This window comes from Scyliorhinus torazame, chromosome 14, assembly GCF_047496885.1.
Source record: "Scyliorhinus torazame isolate Kashiwa2021f chromosome 14, sScyTor2.1, whole genome shotgun sequence".
NCBI lineage: Eukaryota > Metazoa > Chordata > Chondrichthyes > Carcharhiniformes > Scyliorhinidae > Scyliorhinus > Scyliorhinus torazame.
Window position 1 is genome coordinate 98,704,920 of NC_092720.1, and position 16,096 is coordinate 98,721,015.

Genomic DNA, 16,096 nt, shown 5'->3' on the forward strand with positions numbered 1-16,096 from the left:
CCGTAGTGCTGGCCTGTTTGAGAATATGCTGCATAGACTGCTGGCTGCTGCATGCCTGAATACTGGGTTTGTCCAGCATGAGCTGTCATTGGCTGCACTGCTGGTGTGGAAAAAATGTGTGGATATAGCTGTGGTGAATATTGGTGTATTCCTCTTGGACTGTAGCCGCTGCTTGTTATTACTGACCCAGTGTAATTGTTAAGTGATCCATCTCCTGTCGTTGTGGCATCTGCTGTCACCCTGAGCGCGCCATCACTGAGGTTGTGGCACTCCCTGTCTGGAGTAAAGTCCGGCTTACGTGAATCAGAGTCGGCGTTTGGTTGCTCCCCATCTGGAGTCTGGTCTGTTTTAACTGAGTCAGTGTTGGTTTGTTGATGCTCCCTGTCAGGAGTCTTAGCAGGTTCACTGGAGTCAGCTGAGATTTCTTGAAGCTGCACGTCTGGAGTCGGAACATACAGGAATACATTGACTTCTGGAGAGGTTCGAGCAAATGAGGATGGAAGTATCGTGGTGTCACCGGAGTCACCAGTGGTCTCACAGTGATCGTCGAGTGCCTCTGTACACACTAGCTGAGGTCTGTCACTTTGCACACCTTGCATGGGAACTGGCATGCTGTTGTCACTCCTCTCACATACCGTGGGTAGATCCTCAGTAGCTGCTTGTTGTTCACTTGGGTTGGGTAAATAGTCAGAGTCTTCATCTGGTGGCGGAAACAATGTGGGTGGACTGTCATTGTCTTGCTGTTGTCCTTCATTTGGGCTTGGACTGTCATTGTCGCTTTGTTCTTCGCTGTAGCATGATAGACCATCATGGGCATCCTGCTGTGCACTGGAGCGTGGTAGACTGTCATAGTCTTTGTGCTGTTTACTTGAGCATGGCAGACTTGCATCGTCTGCCACTAGTTGGTCAGAGGAGGTTGCTGGACCCACATGGTCTTGTTCCTGCAAGAACTGCGCATCGGAGTCTTGCATTGCTTCTATCGTGGAGGCTGTCCACAAGCTCGCTGCGGAGGCTTGTGACACTGGAGTCACGTCTTGTGTGTGCAAGGACTGTGCTCTGGAGTCTTGCGTTTCTTCTATCGTGGAGTCTGTTCACGAGCTCGCTGTGGAGGCTTGTGACACTGGAGTCACTTTTTGTTCGTGCAAGGACTGCGGTGTGGAGTCTTGCATGTCTTCTTTCGTAGAGTCAGGAACCCTGAGCAGTGCGTGGACCACGCTCTGTGTGGCAGCAGGCCGCTCTCTGGGCTTGTACTACTCTCTGTCTCTTGGTTTCAGGCCGCAGCATAATCCTGCACCCACGAGTCGGGATGTCATATCTGCTGGGCTGAAGATCCTCAAATCCGAAGAATTCGTCGTCGGGGTCGTCAATGTGCAACACGTCTAGTTGCAGTTCGGATTTGGCACCTGGGGTAGCCTCCCAAGGTGAAAGGTTTGTCTGAGTCATTGTCTTCTAGGACTATATCATCACTGTTTGCGTCGGAGCTGGCATTGGGCTCGCGAGGTCCAGAGAAAATGTAAAGGTCGGTGTCAAAGTATTCAAGGTCGGAATCATCGGTTTGGGCGTAGGTAACTGCTTGTTGCAGGGTTCTTCAGAGGTTAATTTCATTTCCTGGTTCAATTTGAGGCATTGTGCTGTCATTCCAGGTGAAAGAAGGTTGTTTTATGGCTTTAAAAGGCTTTTTCTTTGATTTGGGACGTTTTCCCTTTAAATGGGCATGGTCCGGGGCATCTGACATCATGGCGCATGTGACATCATACATAGAAAGCGTTTGCGCATGCGCAAATCGCTGTTCCTGCACCGAATGCCGTTTTCGTGATTGCGCATGCGTGGCGTCTCGCACATGCACAAACGAACCTTCCCGTTCTGTGCGCTTCTCGCGCAACTGTGCAAGCGCAGTCCCTTTAGAAAGATGGCCACCGATCACAATTGTTCTCTGCTCCGGAATCTCGGCCTCGTGGTGAGTACTGGTGCTTCTCTTACATTTTCTTGCTGGTTGGAGTGTGTTTTCCTCACAATATTTTCCGAACTTGTCCAGGACTGCCTGGAAGTCGCTCCTGTTTTGCCCCTTGGAGAACTTGAATTTTTAAAAGATTTCTTCTGCTCTGGCACTGGCGATGGTGAGCAGAAGCTCTGTCTTTTCAGCATCGGCCATGTCTTCTAGTTCGGCTGCTACCAGGAAGATTTCAAACATTTGCCGGAATACCCGTCAGTTTTTGCGGAGATCGCCGTGGCACTGGAGCTGCTGCGGAACCCGGATTTCGAACATCTTGCCTGGGTATCGTTGCTGGTTGTCACTGTATGCTGAGGTATGGCTATATGGATTGAAACAGTTCACTCCGGTACCATGATTTGTTATGTTCTCGGTGTAACATAAGCGGCTTCCTTGTGGTACACTTGACAAAGGAAGGTTCAGACGTGGAGATAACTTCAACACGTTTATTAAACTATTTACACTTCTATTACTTGGGTTCAACACTACTGCTAATCCTACTATAGCTACCCAGACTGACTAACCAGTTGCTGCAATCCATGTGGTGGGTGTAATATTGAATCAACCCTGTGTCTCTACTCACTGACTGTCTCCACTGGAAAGAGGCAGATCATGTGTGTGGTGTCCTTTATATATGGGTTGGTGTAATGCCCTCCTGTGGTGATGTCACCTCTGTGTGTATCGTGAATGTCCATTGGTTGTGTCCTATCTAACTGATCTATTGGTTGGATGTGTGTGTGTGATGTTTCTGGTGCTCCCTCTAGTGTCTAGCTAGCCTACATGCATTTACATTGATGCACATCACCACATAATGTTTGTTATTATCCTGTAACAAGTTCTGGAAGTACTTGTGAAAAATACAATACTTGTTAAACCATTTCCTTCTAAAATCATTCCATTTTAATTATCTTTAATTTTTCCCCTCAATGAAGATCAATACCAGTAATAAAAACACACTAATGCCACCGATCTTTGCCCTATGAACCCAGTTCCTAACAAACTCAGGACCAAGTGCAAAGCCAAGGAATTTGAACACACAAGCTGCATGTTACCAGCATCGATTTCCTTTGGTGAAAAAACAATTATATGGATACTGTCTGAAAGGATATGTTTTCATAGTGAGGCTTGTACATGTTTATTGAAACAAAATGTAATTGTAGTACAGTGGAGCACTAACCCCATGTCACTAAAAGTAGTCCAAGAGGTTCTTACTGAGGTTTTTTTTAAATCTTACGTTACACATTGCATTAATTCATTTCATTTCAAAATAAATGTTCAGCACTAACTGCATAGTCCCATTTCAAAGTCTGCTAAAGAGATTTGGTAATGGTGTTTCAAAGTTATATGGAATGCAAACTATGTTTTTCCAGGTGCTTAGCAAACAACCCCGAAAGACATTCTAGAAACATCAACATGGCCACTTGACTAAAAATTAAACTATTTCATTGCACAAGAACAGCAAAAAAAGGATTCAGTTGCTATTTATAAACTTAATTGAATTAATAATGGGGTGGTTGTAACTGTGCAATGCTCGCAGCTCTAGCTGGCTTAGAAATGGCTACCCCTTCACTACAAGCTGGTGCACAATGCAACTTTTCCTTTTGCTGAGCTTCATGCTTCCACTTAGTTGTGTAACCCGTCTCTCTTCTTTAGTGCGCTGCTCCTCAGCTCTTGCAAGCAGCTGCTTCCCAGTTTTACGCCTCACTGGTTCCCTGTTTAGACACTGTCGTGCCCTGTCCCACATAATAATTATTGACTTTTGCTTCCAAAAAGCTCTTATTCAGTGCGGGACATTTTCCCACGTGAACACAGAGCATTCTGTTGTGATGCAGTTTGAAAAGTCCAATCCACAAAATGAACCTCTAATAAACTAGAAATATTTCCTTCCAATCTTTCAACTACACATTTATCCCTCTGATTATTGTTTTGAAAGAGCGATCCATGCTCTTGTGTATTGAGCATCTTAAAAGTGTTTTTATTGCATACAATTCAGAGTGCAATGGAAAGGTTTACCAAGTGTAGTCAATTGTTGCATCTGAACAAAGATTGATTTGCAGTAATTTATGCTGTACTTTTGTCTAGGGTACGACAAAGATACACAAAACAGAAATAGTTAATGTTGACAGTGTTCTGTAAGGCTGCACTACAGAACAGCACCAGTTTTGCTGATGTCACTGAAGCAGATTTTATTCAGTATCTGTTAGCTGCATCTCGCGGCAGCTTTATGTTTTTACTTGCTTTTTTGCCCTTGGCCATTACATAAAGTATTAGAAATCCAAGATAACCAGGTTAATAGGAATGAACTGGAAGGAAGTACCTCAACCAAGATGATAAATAAAAAAGCTTCATGTCTATTATGTTTAAAAATATTTGACAGTGATTTATTTTCAACAAATGCCCTTAAGATGCCTTAAAAAGGATTACGTGGATTGAATATTGTATCAAATTTTTCAAGCACAATAAAGTTGTCATTCACCAGATTTCTCCACTCTAACCAGGACCACCCTCTGCTCCGCTGAACCTGATTTCCAACATCAACGAGACATCTGTGATCCTGGAGTGGAGTCCTCCCCAGAACAACGGGGGCAGGCATGACGTTACCTACAATGTTATCTGTAAGAAATGCACCAATGATCTCAGCCGCTGCAATCCATGTGGGAGTGGGATTCATTTCGTTCCCCAGCAGACAGGCTTGAAAAACACCAAGGTCTCCATCACTGATCTTCAGGCGCACACCAATTACACCTTTGAAGTTTTTGCAGTAAATGGAGTCACAAACCTGAATCCTAACCATGACCGATCTGTCTTAGTCACTGTCACAACCAACCAGGCAGGTAAGAGTATGAAATTACACAATAAGTCCTGCAATTATTGCTGTATCATTTGTCATTTTAAACATTGCTTTTCATAGATTTCATAGAATTTACAGTGCAGAAGGGCCTTTGGGCCTTTTGAGAACTATCAGCAAGGAAACCTGCACTGTGTCAGAGGTTACCTTATGAATATTCAAAACTTAAATCAAATTATTTATTTTAAAAATTTTTATCAAGGTGAGGCTGTTGGTATTGAGACGCAGAATGCATCCCATTTCTGTACCCTCTGGGCACTCTGTACGCACAGGTCAGGTAGAGCACAGCCAGAGTAATGCAGAGTAATGTTCTTCCTCTACTGTTTCATTGATATGTGTCAGCTCGAACATCAGAGGTGCATCTCCTTCTAGGCCATCTTTTCCCATTCCCCACACCGACCTTCCTGTGGTGTATCTTAAGAGAGATTGCCAATCAGGAAGAGTTTTTGCTCTGTTAAGCTTATTAACGCTTCCAGTATTCATTCCACATTGGCCAGTAACCAATGAAGACAGCTCAGTGTGAGCTGGATTTGAACCGAGGTGTGAGGTGCGAAGGGTAGTGGCAAACCCCGAGGTTCCTGACGTGAGTACATTTTAAAAGTGATTTATTTGGGAATTCAGCAGAATTATGTTTGATCCTCGCACACAGTAAAAGGTCATGACTGACACAATGGGCAAGGTTTTCCACCCCCATACCACCTCATGCTTTGCTGCAGGCGCTGAGATAGACCCTGCTATACCCGCCCAAAACAGGACCTCTGTTTTTTGAACATTAAATCGTGCCCAAAATATGTAGTGAGCATGAAGTTCTCCCTCTGTCCAAATGAATCATACTTAAATATCGCAATTATAGATTAAACTGTTGGAATTAGACATTGGTTCCATACCACACTTGAACAACGACCAACACTGTGAAGATATCCCCATCTGCTTATTTGTGAAATGTTTCAATTATTTTACATCCTCCATGTATTTTCTGCTATGGATAGAAAACAATTCAAAGCAAAGCAGTCATTTTAAATACTAGTTCCAAAGCATGTCCTTGGAGTGTGGCTTTTCATGCAAGCTCAGTAATGCAAGTATCAGTTTTTTATTGTTTGTATGCTGTCTAGACTGCTCCAGTTACTAGATGTGGTTTACCTCTTACAGAATACAGACAATAATTATTATTTAAAGCACAGATTATGTTAAAAAATACAGCTATGCATAAACAGATTGATTATCTTTATAAAGCGCCACGGTAGTAATTTTGTGGGGGAGGAGGAATCAGCAGACAGTTGGATATTCCTGAAAGGTTCTTTTCTATGATGGCAAGGCATTACTTCAGTGAAGTGAACATAACTTAGCAGGATGATGCCCATCTGCCACTCTGGCAATGAGGTGAAGACTGCTTTAATCATTTGGCTGGCCTCAGTAACGAGTTATGAGTAAAGTCAGCTGATAGTGATTAGTGAGCAAGTACCCTGGAACCTCCCTTTCTCTAAGATATGAGGAGAAAGATTTGATCATAGCCTAGATGTTTGACGACTTTGAAAGCAAGCCTTTCAAAAATATAGTGATGTAGACGTAGGGCGATATCGAATGGCGATGCTGCGCCCGAAAAGCAGCGCGCTGTGGCGCAACGTGGCCGATAGAAGCGGGGGACCCCGCTCCCTGATCTACACAGCTTGCAACGCCTCGCGGGATCTAACGCGATGTTGCAAATCGTTGCAATGTGAATGCTGCCCATTGTAGGCGGGATCACCTTTTGGCAAATCTGCATATTAGAGAGAGGCAGCTAGTCTCTCTGTAATATGCAGATTCCCGAGGCACCCGAGATGTTGGGATCTATCCTTTTTTTGCCTCGGAGACCGTGGGCACGCGCCGCTCAATGCTGGTATCCACGATTGGGGACCTGAATGGCACCTTTGGGGGTCTCCCAGGGGACCGGAGGCCCCATGTGCATGCTCTTTGGGCAGAGTGGTACCCTGGCACTGCTGGTGCCACCAGACCCCTTTTCAGTGGCAACCTGGCACCCTGGTGGTGCCAACCTGACATTGCCCAGGGGCACTGCCAGCTAGAAGGGCACTGCCAGGGTACCAAGTTGTACTTCCAAAGTGCCAAGCTGGCATTTTTCATGTGGTGGCAATTGAGCTGGTAGTGCCCTGCGTGGATGTGGGAGAGGGATTTGGGGGGGGGGTGCTTGGGGGACCCCCTCAGTGGGTTGGGGCTTGAGGGTGGTCGAGGGGTCACGTTGGGGGCTCAAGAGTTTGGGACGCCATGTAAAAATGATGACCCGATCTCTCGCTACATGTTCTGGCATATGGAGCTCCTCAGTGCACAAAATGGGGCTATGTGTGCCCTTGGACGTGGGGTTCCCCGCTGAGGCCCTCTCCATCTATCCTGAATGATGTTTAAAAGAGTTGTGCTTCTTGGCGTTGTGAGCGTCGCAAAATACACGGCTAAATGCACTCGCCATGTGGCTTTGCTCCCATTTAGATAAATCGCGCCCTTGAGCTTTGAAACACTTACATTTAAGTACTATGCTCATTGCAGATTTTGCTTTCTTTTGATATTTGATTTAAAACGTCATGGGCCGGATATGCTGTTCCTGAGACTATGGTCGCGATTCTCCACAGGACGTTGGAGTTGGAACCCCGCCCCAAGTGGGCGGATCGAATGACACTCGCGGAAGTAGGGCGTAAATCTAATCATGACCTATCTGCGCAGGATCCACCAGCCTCCCTCGATTCTTCGGCCTCCCAAGGAGGCTGCAGCCTGCGGCAATCAGTGCTGGTACACACAAACATCGACTAGGCGGAACGGGACCCGAGAAGTCTAAGTACAGGGTGGCCCCCTGGCCCTCTCACTGGAACGTGGGCACTTTGGCCACCCTGCCACTGCCACGTTTCAGGAGCACTGCCTATGTGCCAAGGTGGCAGTGCAAGGGTGTCCAAGTGCCAGGATGACACTGCCGGGGGCGAGGGGGCCATGCCCATGAAATGAGAGTGGAAGGGGGGGGGGGGGGGGTTGAGGGGTAGGGGTGCAGGGCAGGTACGTAGAGGCCTCCGGGAGGTTTGGTGGGTGATGGGTGGATATCCTAGAAGAGAGAGGGTGCTGTAAGGGCCTTGGGGGGCCTGAAGACGGGGGTGGGGTGGGGGGCTCCCAGGGACCCCATAACAAGATATCTTCACTTGGGGGTGTGGGTAATGTCCATGTTTGTGGAGGGTGACATTGCCCATGGTGAGGGGTATGGTGGAACCCACAAGCTCACTTAGAGATCGGGGCACCTTTTCAAAATGGCGGCCCGATCTCTCAGTTCAGCTCTCCAGTGCTAAAATAAATTCTTGTGGGCTAAACCGGTGAAAAACTCCCCAGGGCCCAAAAAAGTGACTAAGTGTCATTGAATAGTCATGGGGAACTTGCCGGCAGAGCCGAGGGGAAACTCCCTGAAAAACCCGCCACAAATTAACTTCAAAATTTTTTGGAAGAATCGCGCCCGAAGTGTTGATACTGGGGCAGGATTAGTGGAGCTGATAGCAAATCTGACAACAAGACTAGCACCACACCGGGACCAATTCACCAACCGTTAAGGGACTAGCACCGGGACCACGAGGAACACAATTGATTCCAACGGGAAATGGTGCCAGATTTGCTTGGTTCGGGATTGACACTCAGGAGGCTGACAAGCTGCAGCCACATATTAGCACTCCACTCCCCACCCACACTCATTCCAGCCAACAAAATGGCACTGATTACGCTGGAGCGCGCCCATCCGTTGATGGTACCGAGGGGGTGGCTGGGGGAGACACCCATATGACCCGTGGCACTAAGTTCACAGCGGGCAGTCAGCAGTGTGCACAGCCGCATGGCTGCTTGCTGGCTGCGGCAATGATGTTCCGTGCCCGTCCACCCCGACCCCACAGCCCACATCTTGGCCACCCCTGGATACTGCCCAAGGCCCTGGCACATTCTCTGCAAAATAATGGGGAAAGACTTTGTTAAACCTTGACAGCACATTAGTAAATGCGTTGCCAGGTTGTTGTTTCAATGGGCTTCCGGTGGGGTTTGAGGAATGTGAAAATTCAAGACTTTCTTGGGCAGGCTGACCTCAAACTAAGTTGGAGGGGGGCGATTCTCCAGCCCCACTCACGCAGGTGCAAATCGTATTATGGCCAGAGACCCTTGCGAGAGGGTCATAACGCAATGTGTACCAGGAAGAAATCATTTTGAGATTCACCCCACCTCCAGCCACTGACATAATCTGGTTCACGTCCTCGCTAGGTGTGAACCCATTGTAATTTAAATGTGCAGAATCGGCTTAAAGCCAAATTCACCGGCCCTTCAATTCTTCCTCCCGCCTAGGACAGCACGCTGGCGCAGTGGGTTAGCCCTGCTGTCTCACGGCGCCGAGGTCCCAGGTTCGATCCCGGCTCTGGGTCACTGTCTGTGTGGAGTTTGCACATTCTCCCTGTGTTTGCGTGGGTTTCGCCCCCACAACCCAAAGATGTGCAGGCTAGGTGGATTGGCCATGCTAAATTGCCCCTTAATTGGAAAAAATGAATTGGGTACTCTAAATTTAATAAAATAAAATCCCGCCAGTACAATGTGAAGCTGGCAGAAATCACAACTGGTCTCCAAGAACGGAGCCCAGATGTGATGACCACGCTCGGGGGGCCCTGAGGCCATTGGAGTCCCCGGGTGGTCAGGGGCATGGCTGAAAAGTGCCAATTTGGTACTGCCAAGGGGCGAGCACTGAAGGGGACAGGGACTGATGGGGGAGGGCCTGGGGGTTGCTGAGGGGGGGCCCCTTTGGCGACTCCAAAGCATTCTGTCACTCACTTGGAGGAGGGGGAGAGAAGTGGGGATGTGATTGAAGCTGCCGATGGGGGGTGGGCCCTGAAGCCGGCGAGTGGTGGGGGGGTTGGAGCATTAGTCTGAGGAGCCAGTGTTACCGGCATCCTTAGGCCCCGCACATGTCTTTCACGACGCAAATCACCCAAACCTTTAAAAAACGTCTACGAGTGGGTGGGCTGTGATCGGTATCTCACTGAGCCACACAGTGGGAATTGCACCTCTTTTCCTGCCGGAGACCACACTTAGAAATTTTCGGGGAGAATTACACCCAAGACCGGGTATAGCTATCAACAGCTAGCTTCAGAGCCATGCCAATAATATATTTTCAACTAAAAATAGGAAAAACATGTACTGTTTTTGTTCTGTTTTTTTTAGGTCAGATTTTGGGAGATAAGAAGCAATGAGCCAGCTTCTTTATATGGTGACAGGACTTAGTTTTACATTGTAAATCCCGGAAGGTAGCTTAGAGTCTCTGAAGATCCACACTGAACAAATGGCAGCAAAAGAAGTGGCTATATTTGGTATAATACTGCAGTAAAGTAATTTTCTGTGTGAAGTACTTTCACACACCCTGAGAACAACGTTATGCCAATTCATCTGTTTCTAAAGGTAACAGTATAATACAGTTGAGACCTTGCGCAGCATGTCGTAATATCTCTGTTTTCATGGCCTGATTTTAAGCAAAGATTTGAACAAACAAATTTTAATGCTAGGTACCTTTGTGTACTGGTTCCTGCAGTTTTATGCTTCCTCTGTCAGAGCAAGATTGATTTAAAAATGCAAATAACCCCCATTGTCTGTCACCAACAAGCAAGCACAATATCGTAATTTCATTAGTCAATGAGAACTGGTTTTAACAAAGGGAATTACTACTTAGCATGGTTGGGAGTGAATGTCCTCCAATGCTTCAGTGAGTTACAGCATCATGTGTAGAATTAAGAAAGTTCAGTTCACAAACCTTTGCATCATTTTGGTGAGAGGTTTTAACGTCACACATGGGTGTGGCTTAATGCAAATTAGAGGAAGTGTATTTGAGGAAGTAGTTCCACACTGCTTACACTTCACGATAACGTCAGTGTAATTGTTTTTTTTTTAAATATGTTTTTATTAAGAATTTTTCAATAACAATATTTTCCATCTTACAAACAAACTCCCCCCCCCCCCCCCCCGTAACAAAGAAAAGAAAAAGAACTCGCGTGGCAAGACATGAACATGGCAAGTCAATAAGATACAAAACTTTGTACATTGGATTCTTCCCGTACATGTCAGTTTCCGGATCCTTCATGTGTTTTCTTGCTCAAATGCGCACCAGAGAAACCCCCCTTCCGCCCCCCCTCCCTCCCCCCCACGAACGATGCCCCCCCCTCCGGGTTGCTGTTGCTGCTGTCTGACCTTCCTCTAACGCTCCGCGAGATGGTCTAGGAACGGTTGCCACCGCCTGTAGAACCCCTGCGCAGACCCTCTCAAGGCAAACTTTATCCTTTCCAACTTGATAAACCCTGCCATATCATTTATCCAGGCCTCCACGCTGGGGGGCTTCGCCTCCTTCCACATTAGCAAGACCCTTCGCCGGGCTACTAGGGACGCAAAAGCCAGAATGCCGGCCTCTTTCGCCGCCTGCACTCCCGGCTCGTCCACTACTCCAAATAGTGCTAGCCCCCAGCTTGGCTTGACCCGGACTTTCACCACCTTAGATACTGTTCCCGCCACTCCCCTCCAGAACCCCTCCAGTGCCGGGCATGACCAAAACATATGGACATGGTTCGCCGGACTTCCTGAGCACCTCCCACATCTGTCCTCCACCCCAAAGAACCTGCTCAGCCTCACCCCCGTCATATGCGCTCTATGAACCACCTTAAATTGTATCAGGCTAAGCCTGGCACACAAGGAAGAGAAATTAACCCTACTTAGGGCGTCAGCCCATAGCCCCTCCTCAATCTCCTCCCCCAACTCCTCCTCCCATTTACCCTTCAGCTCCTCTACCAAAGCCTCCCCCTCTTCTTTCATCTCCTGGTATAGCGCCGTCACCTTGCCCTCCCCGACCCATACCCCAAAATGACCCTATCTTGAATCCCCTGTGCCGGGAGTAGCGGAAATTCCCTCACCTGCCGCCTCACAAACGCCCTCGCTTGCATGTACCTGAAAGCGTTTCCCGGGGGTAGCCCAAACTTTTCCTCCAGCGCCCCTAAGCTTGCAAACGTCCCGTCAATGAACAGGTCCCCCATTCTTCTAATCCCTACCCGATGCCAGCTCTGAAATCCCCCGTCCATCCTTCCTGGGACAAACCGATGGTTGTCTCTGATCGGGGCCCACACCGACGCTCCCGTCGCACCCCTGTGACGTCTCCACTGCCCCCAGATCTTGAGCGTTGCCGCCCCACCGGGCTCGTGGTATACCTTGTCGGTGAGAGGGGCAGCGGTGCCGTCACCAGCGCCCCCAGGCTTGTTCCTTTGCAGGACGCCATCTCCAACCTCTTCCACACCACCCCCTCTCCCTACATCACCCACTTACGGATCATTGTCACGTTGGCTGCCCAATAGTAACCACCCAAATTCGGCAACGCCAACCCTCCTCTATCTCTGCTATGCTCCAAGAACCCCCTCCTTCATTACAAATCCCGTAATGCTCCTGCTTACCCTCTTAAAAAAGGCCTTAGTGATCACAATTGGGAGGCATTGGAATACAAAAAGAAATCTCGGGAGGACCACCATTTTAACCGACTGTACCCTACCCGCCAGCGAGAGTGGCAACATGTCCCACCTTTTAAAATCCTCCTCCATCTGTTCCACCAACCGCGACAAATTAAGTGTGTGCAGTGCCCCCCCAGCTCCTAGCTACCTGGATCCCCAAGTATCGAAAGCTCCTTTCCGCCCTCCTCAACGGTAGGTCGTCTATCCCTCTTCCCTGGTCCCCCGGATGGATCACAAAGAGCTTACTCTTTCCCACATTGAGCTTATAGCCCGAAAAGTCTCCAAACTCCCGTAGGATCTGAATTACCTCAACCATCCCCTCCACTGGATCCGTCACATACAGCAACAGGTCGTCTGCATACAGCGACACTCGATGTTCCTCTCCCCCTCGAACCACCCCCTTCCATTTCCCTGACTCCCTTAACGCCATGGCCAAAGATTCAATTGCTAATGCAAACAGCAGAGGGGACAGGGGGCACCCCTGCCTCATCCCTCGATACAGCCGGAAATACTCCGACCTCCGCCGGTTCGTGACCACACTCGCCACCGGGGCTCTATACAGGAGCTTAACCCTACTGATAAACCCTCCCCCGAACCCAAACCTCCTCAACACTTCCCAGAGATACTCCCACTCTACCCGATCGAAGGCCTTCTCCGCGTCCATGGCTGTCACTATCTCCGCTTCTCCCTCCACCGATGGCATCATTATCACATTTAGGAGCCTTCGCACATTAGTATTTAACTGCCTACCCTTTACGAATCCCGTCTGGTCCTCGTGAATCACCCCCGGGACACAGTCCTCAATCCTCATGGCCAACATTTTTGCCAGCAACTTAGCATCTACATTAAGGAGCGAGATCGGTCTATACGACCCACATTGCATTGGGTCCTTCTCCCGCTTCAAGATCAAAGAGATCGTCGCCTCCGACATTGTCGGGGGCAGGGTCCCCCCCTCCCTTGATTCATTGAAGGTCCTTACCAGCAACGGGGCTAACAGGTCTACATACTTCCTGTAGAACTCCGCCGGGAACCCATCCGGCCCCGGGGCCTTCCCTGCCTGCATGCTCCCCAGTCCTTTAACCAGCTCCTCCACCCGAATTGGCGCCCCCAAACCAGCCACCACCTGCATCTCCACCCTTGGGAACCTCAACTGATCCAAGAATCGCCGCATCCCCTCTTTTCCCCCTGGGGGCTGGGACCTATACAGTTCCTCGTAAAAGGCTTTAAAAGCCTCATTCACTTTCCCTGCCCTCCGCACCGTAGTTCTCCTGCCATCTTGGACTCCACCTATTTCCCTCGCTGCCATCCTCTTACGGAGCTGGTGTGCCAGCGTCTGGCTCGCCTTCTCCCCATATTCATATATCGCCCCCTGTGCCTTCCTCCACTGTGCCTCTGCCTTCCCTGTGGTCAACAAGTCGAACTCCGTCTGGAGACTTCGCCGCTCCCTAATTAGTCCCTCATCCGAGCCTCTGCATAGCTCCTGTCCACCCTTAAAATCTCCCCCACTAACCTCTCCCTTTCCCTGCCCTCTCTCTTCACCCTGTGAGCCCTGATGGAGATAAACTCTCCCCTGACCACCGCCTTCAGCGCCTCCCATACTATTCCCACTTGCACCTCCCCATTGTCATTAGCCTCCAGATACCTTTCAATACACCCCCGCACCCTCCCGCACACTTCCTCGTCTGCCAGCAGTCCCACATCCAACCTCCACAACGGGCGTTGGTCCCTCTCCTCCCCCAACTCCAGCTCCACCCAGTGCGGGGCATGGTCTGAAATGGCTGTGGCCGAATACTTTCCCTCCACTTTCGGGATCAATGCCCTGCCCAGAACAAGAAAATCTATCCGGGAGTAAGCCTTATGTACGTGGGAGAAAAAAGATAATTCTCTGGCCAAAGGCCTGGCAATCTCCACGGATCTACTCCCCCCATCTGATCCATAACCCCCCCTAAGCACCTTGGCCGCAGCCGGCCTCTTCCCCGTCCTAGATCTGGAACGATCTAATGCTGGGCCCAGCACCGTGTTAAAATCCCCACCCATTATCAAACTCCCTACCACCAGGTCTGGAATTCGCCCCAACATCCGTTTCATGAATCCAGCATCGTCCCAGTTTGGGGCATATACATTCACCAGTACCATCTCCGTCCCCTGCAACCTACCACTCACCATCACGTATCGGCCTCCCCTGTCCGCTACTATGTTCTTGACCACAAACGGCACCCCCTTTCCCACCAGTATTGCCACCCCTCTATTCTTCGCATCCAGCCCCAAATGGAACACCTGTCCCACCCATCCCTTCCTTAACCTGACCTGATCTGCCACCTTCAAATGTGTCTCCTGAAGCATGACCACGTCTGCCTTCAGTCCTTTTAGGTGCGCGAACACTCGGGCCCTCTTAACCGGCCCATTTAGGCCTCTCACATTCCACGTGATCAGCCGGATTGGGGGGGGTTACCTAACCTCCCCCCCCCCCGCCGACTAGCCATCTCCTATCTTAGGCCAGTCCCGTGCTATCGCCTCCCACACCCTCCAGTCCCCCAGGCGGGGGACCCCCGCCCCGACCACCTCTTCCATTTTCAGTTCCCCCTCAGACAGTGCAGCAGCAACCCTAGACGCCGGCTGGTGTGGCGCAAAAGGCCTTTCCTGCCAGCCGGCGGGGCGGAAACCACTCCGGCGCGGGCCTAGCCCCTCAAGGTGAGGGCTTGGCCCCTAAAGGTGCGGTTCCCGCCACTCCATTACGTCGCCCCGCCGGGTAGGGGAGAATCCCGGCCCTGTTCTGAAAAGTTGGCTCAGAATTTCGAGGTTAACGCAAAACAGGTTCAGAAAAGAATTATTCCTGACACAACTGAAAGAATAAGAAAGACAGACAAAATTCTGGTCAAAATAAAAAGTGTACAAAGTAGAGATTATTAAAGAAAAGGAGCACCTTATCATGTTTCTCGTTCGGTCGAAACAAAGAGTGGTGATGACGTAATGACGTCCAGTTGAAAACTTTCACACACAGAATCATAGAATTTACAGTGCAGAAGGAGGCTATTCAGCCCATCGTGTCTGCACCAGCCCTTGGAAAGAGCACCCTACCCAAGCCCATTCCTCCATCCGATCACAAAACAAAAAAACAGGGCAGCACAGTAGCATGGTGGTTAGCACAATTGCTTCACAGCTCCAGGGTCCCAGGTTCGATTTCCGACTTGGGTCACTGTCTGTGCGGAGTCTGCACGTTTTCCCCGTGTGTGCGTGGTGCTCCGGGTGCTCTGGTTTCCTCCCACAGTCCAAAGATGTGCAGGTTAGGTGGATTGGCCATGCTAAATTGCCCTGAGTGTCCAAAATTGCCCTTAGTGTTGGATGGGGCTGGGTTATGGGGATAGGGTGGAGGTGTGGGCTTGGGTAGTGTGCTCTTTCAAAGAGCTGGTGCAGACTCGATGGGCCGAATGGCCTCCTTCTGCACTGTAAATTCTATGAATTATGAACTCTATGAGCATTGGCGAACACTCAAAATAAAAGCAATACAGAGCTGGAAGTATAATTCAGATCTGTTAGCTCTGCACCAATGTAAACAGCGACCGATAGCAAACCAGAATTGCAAAATGCTCTTGCTTGTGGATTATGTTTTCTTGAACTACATTTGAATGTTCAAATTAAGGGCCGAGGTGGTGTTGGATGGTGGTGTGGAACGGTTGCATGGTTGAGTGTTATGACCCCCTCAGGGCCAAACTCTATATTGTGTTTGGATTC

At 49.3% G+C, this 16,096-nt stretch overlaps 1 protein-coding gene across 1 annotated transcript in view; it reads left to right on the plus strand.

Moving 5' to 3' along the window:
* Nucleotides 1-16,096, plus strand: part of LOC140389907 (ephrin type-A receptor 4) — a 163,709-nt gene that overhangs the window by 80,508 nt on the left and 67,105 nt on the right. Inside the window, exon 5 of the mRNA XM_072474546.1 lies at nt 4,489-4,824. Within this exon, the coding sequence (XP_072330647.1) occupies nt 4,489-4,824 (336 nt within the window). The remainder of the gene's footprint in view (nt 1-4,488; nt 4,825-16,096) is intronic.